The sequence below is a fragment of the Lactuca saligna genome, chromosome 7 (genome assembly GCF_052625555.1).
Source record: "Lactuca saligna cultivar CGN05327 chromosome 7, ASM5262555v1, whole genome shotgun sequence".
Classification (NCBI taxonomy): Eukaryota; Viridiplantae; Streptophyta; class Magnoliopsida; order Asterales; family Asteraceae; genus Lactuca; species Lactuca saligna.
The window spans coordinates 29381148-29387500 of record NC_136423.1 but is presented as its reverse complement, the minus strand read 5'-3'; the positions used below and the strand labels follow the sequence as shown (position 1 = coordinate 29387500).

The window sequence follows — 6353 nt, the reverse complement described above, 5'->3', positions numbered from 1 at the left end:
TTAAAAATATTTGAGAAAATAACAATACACCAAAAAAATATAAGGAAAAAATAAAGCGTCAAATGCGCAACAAAAAGCTAGAATTTAATGGGGAAAGCCTTGTTTCACTGTTTCGCATGTTTTCTTTGTTAAATTGTTTTTTATGTGATCAAGATTTGTCGATGTTAAGTTCATAAATCAAAAAAGAAACAACAAATACGAAGATACCCATAATATACCTACAAATGAGTAAAGATATGGGGTTAATTTTGTTGATTCACACCTTGTAAAAAAATATATATATTCAATGTGCAGCTCATTGCTATGTACATCAGTGGAGCCATAGATACACATTTAACCACAGAACACAAGGCAGAAATGATACGTTATATCTACAACCACCAAGTAAGAATTGTTTCCTCTTCTTATATAAGAGGGCAAAAAATAGAAATTGTCAAATCGAAGGGCTAAATGCAATAAATAAATAAATAAGTAATAATAATAATAATAATAATAGCAACAACAATGTATTTTCATTTATCTATCTACTTTAACATCCTACTTCATTTCTTTCTTACAATAGTGTATTGACTATAATACTTAGAAAAAACTCTAGCCAATTATAGTGTTATTCTTTCAAAAGAATTTCTTATCAACATTTCAAAAACTAAATTTTTACATTGTATTATTTTTTTTTCAATTTAGTCACTAAGTTTGTAAAATTTTGCAATATTGACCACTTAACAGGTTAACCAGTATTTACTCGTTGACGTGGTAAATTTGATGATGTGGCACTAAGTATCAAAATTGGAATATATATATATATATATATATATATATATATATATATATATATATATATATATATATAGTGATTTTTGTGATAGTTATCTAAAATGTAGTAAATTTTATGTAATTTGGTCTTATCATAACAAAAACGAAAAATCAGTCTTCAACCAAGTAACCAGTTAGGTTTTTTATACCCCAAATAAAAGTAGCTTTTTGATCTTTGGCATCTTAATTATGTTGTAATAGTAAAAGCCACATTTAATAAGCAGTTCCTTCTATTCTTTTTTTTAGATCGCTCTCTTCCACTATAAAAGTATGCGAATATTGTTAGAGCAAGATTAAGGTGTGTTGTTGAAAGTAATATCTTTTGTGGGCTTTCGAATGACCCCTACAATAACGACTTTCATGTTTCCTTATATATCGCTTTTTGAGAATTCCTAAGTATTTTTAATGCAATCATCATCCCTCCAATTGTGTAAGATCCATCCACAATTGGAGCGGTGATAATTACAATAAAATACTCATGAATTTTCGAAAAACAATGCCTAAGGAAATCGGAAAAATCGTTATCGTGGAGGTCATTCAACAGCCCACAAAAGATAATAACTTTAGCAACACACACTTTACTCTTGATCTAGTAATGTGTGCATACTTTTCTAGGGGAAGAGAACGATTTGAAAAGAATGTTAGGAACTGCTTGGTGAACGTGGATTATACCGTTACGACATAATTAAGATGCCAACGATTAGAAAAGTTATTATTTTTTAGGGTATAAAAAAACGATCAAAAAAGTTATTATTATTTAGAGTATAAAAAACCTAACCGGTTACTTGGTTGACAGTTGATTTTTTTTACTTTTTCCATTTTTCTTAGGATAAGATTCAATTCCATGTCATCATGTAACTCTCTCAAATGAGAGGTAATAGGTTCAAGTCTCACTGGTAGATTTAGGTGGTGTTTAGGATTAGATTAGGAGTATGATAGTTTGCAGTTTCAAAAAAAAATTACGTCAGCAACACATCATCATGTCATGTCAATATCACATCAGCGAGTGATTGATTGGGTTAACCGTATAAGTTGTCAACATTGTAAAAATTATAAAATTTAGTGACTAAATTGAAACAAAAAATAAGGCAATGTCAAAATCTTTTTTTTTTTTTGTTTTTTTTTGTGAAACTTAGTGATTTTTGTGCAATTTACGCATAAAAAATCTACCCATTTATATCACTGATAAATAGCTTTGTTTGGAATCATATTGCTATTATTGGATAGATTATCAAAAATTCAAAATTCAATATCATAATAAAAAAAATGAAGTAGGATGTTATAATAACAAATAAATGAAAGGGGGTTGTTATTCCTTGCATATGCCCCCAAGTAAAACTTCAATAATGATTTTGTTAGAATGAAGATGGAGGGTGGGGATTTTATATAGAGGGCCACAGCACCATGATTGGATCTGCTTTAAGCTATGTAGCCTTACGGTTACTCGGAGAAGGACCTAATGATGGGAATGGTGCAGTGAGCCGAGCAAGAGAGTGGATACTCGAACATGGGGGTGCAATGTCGATTCCCTCTTGGGGAAAAACTTATCTATCGGTAAACTTTTCCACAAACTTCCATCCTAATTTTAAACATGCATGTGACTCATACATATATCAAAACAATTTCTAAATGTCAATGTGACTGATACTATATATATATATATATATATATATATATATATATATATATATATATATATATATATACACATACCACGCACTATATGCCTGACACAATATGATACGACATGTATCAAGTATGATGTGACATGTATCACGTGTGTTTAGCAACTAATTTTTGTACCTTTATAAGCAGGTGCTTGGGGTGTATGAATGGGATGGGTGCAATCCACTTCCGCCAGAATTTTGGCTTTTCCCAGAAACTTTACCATATCATCCAGGTATATCCATGTCCTTTTATATATATATATATATATATATATATATATATATATATATATATATATATATATATATATATATATATATATATATATATATATATATATATATATATATATATATATATAACAAACACCCAAAACTTGTGTTTGAAGAGTATAAAAGATACCAAACTTTGTACAACTGTACAATTTATTTATTTTAATCTTAATTTCATGGGTTATTTTCGTATTTTGCAAATGAAAATTTGAACAAAATATGTTAGGAAACATAAGGAAAAATAAAAATTTAGTTCATTGACTATTTTTGTTACTTGTGATGTAGCAAAAATGTGGTGTTATTGTCGGACAACTTATATGCCCATGTCATACTTGTATGGGAGAAAATTCCATGGTCCAATCACTGATCTTGTTTTGCAACTTCGACAAGAAATTCATCCGATCCCATATGATAACATAAACTGGAATAAACAGCGCCACAACTGTTGCAAGGTTCTTATAATCATTTATTTTATCAACATACATTATACATATAAAGGGTAATAATAGTAGTTGTGTGAGATCTTGAAAAAATTTGTGTGATTTCAATTGGATGCAGGAAGATCTCTACTACCCTCATTCAACAGTTCAAGACTTGTTATGGGATAGTCTTAACCACTTCAGCGAGCCACTTCTTAAGTATTGGCCTTTTAAGAAATTAAGAGAAAAAGGTCTCAAAAGAGCAGTTGAACTAATGCGATATAGTGCCGAAGAGAGCAGATATATCACCATCGGATGTGTTGAAAAGGTAATCAAGCTTAACGCATGAACCTAACTAAAAAGGTTGTAGTGAGTTTGTCATGCATTGAACTGAAACTGAGATTGATGTCAATGGGACAAAATTTGTAATTTTTTGTCCCTCCCGAAAAGGTAGAACAATGTGAGAGAGGGAATCGCTCTCTATCACTCATCTGTGAAAAAGATGTAAATTCCCTTGCCGTCCTCATCATCCAAAATAGTCCTACAAAGCTTGTCCAGTCCATTCCTCTCTCATGTAACAAATGTAGCCTTAGGCTACATTTGTTACACGGGAAAAGGCAAGATCGGATCGAACTGGACAAGCTTTGTAGGGATATTTCAGATGATGAGGATGATAAGGACATTTACGTCTTTTTCACAGTCGATGGATCGAGAGTGATTCCTTCTGTCACCTTCTTCTACCTTTTTGAGTGGGGACAAAAAATTGCAATTTTTGTCTCATTGACATCAGTCTCTGTCTCTGTCTGATGCATACCAAATGTCAAACGCAGTACACCCTGTTCTGTCATGTGTAACAAACGGGTCCTAGTGGTAATCCTTTAATTTATTTTTATTATTATTATTTTTGGGATGTAGAGCCTGCAAATGATGTGTTGGTGGGCAGAGAATCCAAACGGGGATGAATTCAAGCATCATCTTGCTAGGGTTCCGGATTACTTATGGCTAGCAGAAGATGGAATGAAGATGCAAAGTTTCGGGAGCCAAGTATGGGATTGTACACTTGCAACTCAAGCAATAATCGCTAGTGATATGGTTGAAGAATATGGAGATTCCATTAAAAAAGCCCATTTTTATATAAAAGAATCCCAAATTAAACAAAACCCATCTGGAGATTTTAGTAAAATGTGTCGACAGTTTACTAAAGGAGCATGGACTTTCTCTGACCAAGATCAAGGTTGGGTTGTCTCAGATTGCACAGCTGAAGCACTTAAGGTCATATTCTTTTTCTTTTACATATTTTGGAAATAATTATGCTTATTAAAAATTATAAAATTAAATATTTTTTTGTAGTGTCTTTTATTACTATCCCAAATGCCAGAGGAAATTTCAGGAGAAAAGGCTGATAATGAAAGATTATATGAGGCTGTTAATGTCCTTCTTTACTTACAAAGTCCTATAAGTGGAGGTTTTGCTATTTGGGAGCCACCTGTCCCTCAACCATATTTACAGGTAAAATTAAAAATTGAAAAAAAAAATCACCATTTTAAAGATGAAAATGTAAAATATTAAATATCAACTTTTTAAGCCTACTTTTTCTACAGATGTTGAATCCTTCGGAGATTTTTGCAGACATTGTTGTTGAGAAAGAGTAAGTCCCTTACAAATTATTAATGGAAATATCTAGCAAACTTAACATATCATTATTAATAATATATAACATTATTTCTTATTTTGGTGATTTAATTTAATTAGGCATGTTGAGTGTACATCATCAATTATTCAAGCCCTTTTAGCCTTCAAAAGATTGCACCCAGGTCATAGGGAGAAAGAAATTGAAATTTCTGTGGCAAAAGCAGTTAGTTTTTTGGAGGAAAAACAATGGCATGATGGTTCTTGGTAAGATAAATTCAAGAAATAGAAATTCACTTTCATTTATTTGTGTATTACTATTATATTTACCACATTGTACTTATCTTCTTTTTACCAACACATTGTACTTTTAAAAAAAACCCACCAATTGTAGCATGGTGTTTCCAAGTTTTTTCTCTATTACAACATTATACTTTGAGAAATCTATGTATTGTTTTGTACTTATGAAAATCTATGAAATTTGATAGGTATGGTTATTGGGGAATATGTTTCCTATATGGCACATTTTTTACAATAGGAGGCTTAGTTTCAGCTGGAAAAACATATAACAACAGTGAATCAGTTCGTAAAGCAGTCAATTTTTTCCTTTCAACACAAAATGAAGAGGGAGGATGGGGAGAAAGCATACAGTCTTGCCCTAGTGAAGTGTACACACCATTGGATGGAAATCGAACAAATTTAGTTCAAACATCATGGGCTATGCTTGGTCTTATGTTATGTGGACAGGTATTTTTCATTATCTGTTGTTGATTGAGTAAGATCTGATTGAGTCAATGTCTGATTAAGTCAGACCAGAACCCTAAGGTCATATCAGAGGCTATAAGACCGAATCAGAGACTTCTAACTTCTAAATGTGGTAATATTTGGTCTGAGAGATCGTTTGATAGTTGCTGACTGAGTCCACATCTAACTGAAACCATGTTGTTTGATTATATTTGTGTCTGACCGAGTCAGATCCAGCCTCTTACCAGACCCAGTAAAAGGCATATCAAACACACCCTAAGCTTATTCCAGGTATTAATTATTAATATTCATGGCTAATATATATTTATATTGATATTTCTAGGCTGAAAGAGAGCCAACGCCCTTGCATAAAGCAGCAAAGATATTGATTAATGCGCAAATGGATAATGGAGATTTTCCTCAACAGGTAACTTTTATATTTTTTATTTTACACTTTTGGCCAATCATTTTTATTAACATGTGACATGAACTTTGTAGGAGATTACTGGAGTCTACATGAAGAATTGCATGCTGCATTATGCAGAATACAGGAACATTTTCCCACTTTGGGCACTTGGGGAATATCGCAAACGTGTTTGGGTCAATTAAAATCCATAAAATAAAGTGAAAAAATATATGCACAGATCATAAGCCGGATTCTATGTATATTAATTATTAAACTCCTGTGTCAATAAAATGACGCTTAATCATAATTTATAAATGAATATATATATATATATATATATATATATATATATATATATATATATATATATATATATATATATATATATATGAACATTTTTTT

General features: G+C 31.3%; 1 protein-coding gene across 1 annotated transcript in view; it reads left to right on the top strand.

Annotated features, from left to right (window-relative positions):
- Positions 1-6291, top strand: part of LOC145005683 (dammarenediol II synthase-like) — a 19220-nt gene extending 12929 nt beyond the window's left edge. The window contains exons 3-14 of the mRNA XM_078964798.1: positions 295-384; positions 2173-2367; positions 2629-2713; positions 3039-3205; positions 3312-3500; positions 4088-4444; positions 4523-4681; positions 4774-4820; positions 4925-5068; positions 5290-5548; positions 5889-5972; positions 6044-6291. Of these exons, the coding sequence (XP_078820924.1) occupies positions 295-384; positions 2173-2367; positions 2629-2713; positions 3039-3205; positions 3312-3500; positions 4088-4444; positions 4523-4681; positions 4774-4820; positions 4925-5068; positions 5290-5548; positions 5889-5972; positions 6044-6154 (1887 nt within the window). The 3' untranslated portion in view covers positions 6155-6291. The remainder of the gene's footprint in view (positions 1-294; positions 385-2172; positions 2368-2628; positions 2714-3038; positions 3206-3311; positions 3501-4087; positions 4445-4522; positions 4682-4773; positions 4821-4924; positions 5069-5289; positions 5549-5888; positions 5973-6043) is intronic.
- Positions 6292-6353: the final 62 nt, after the last annotated feature.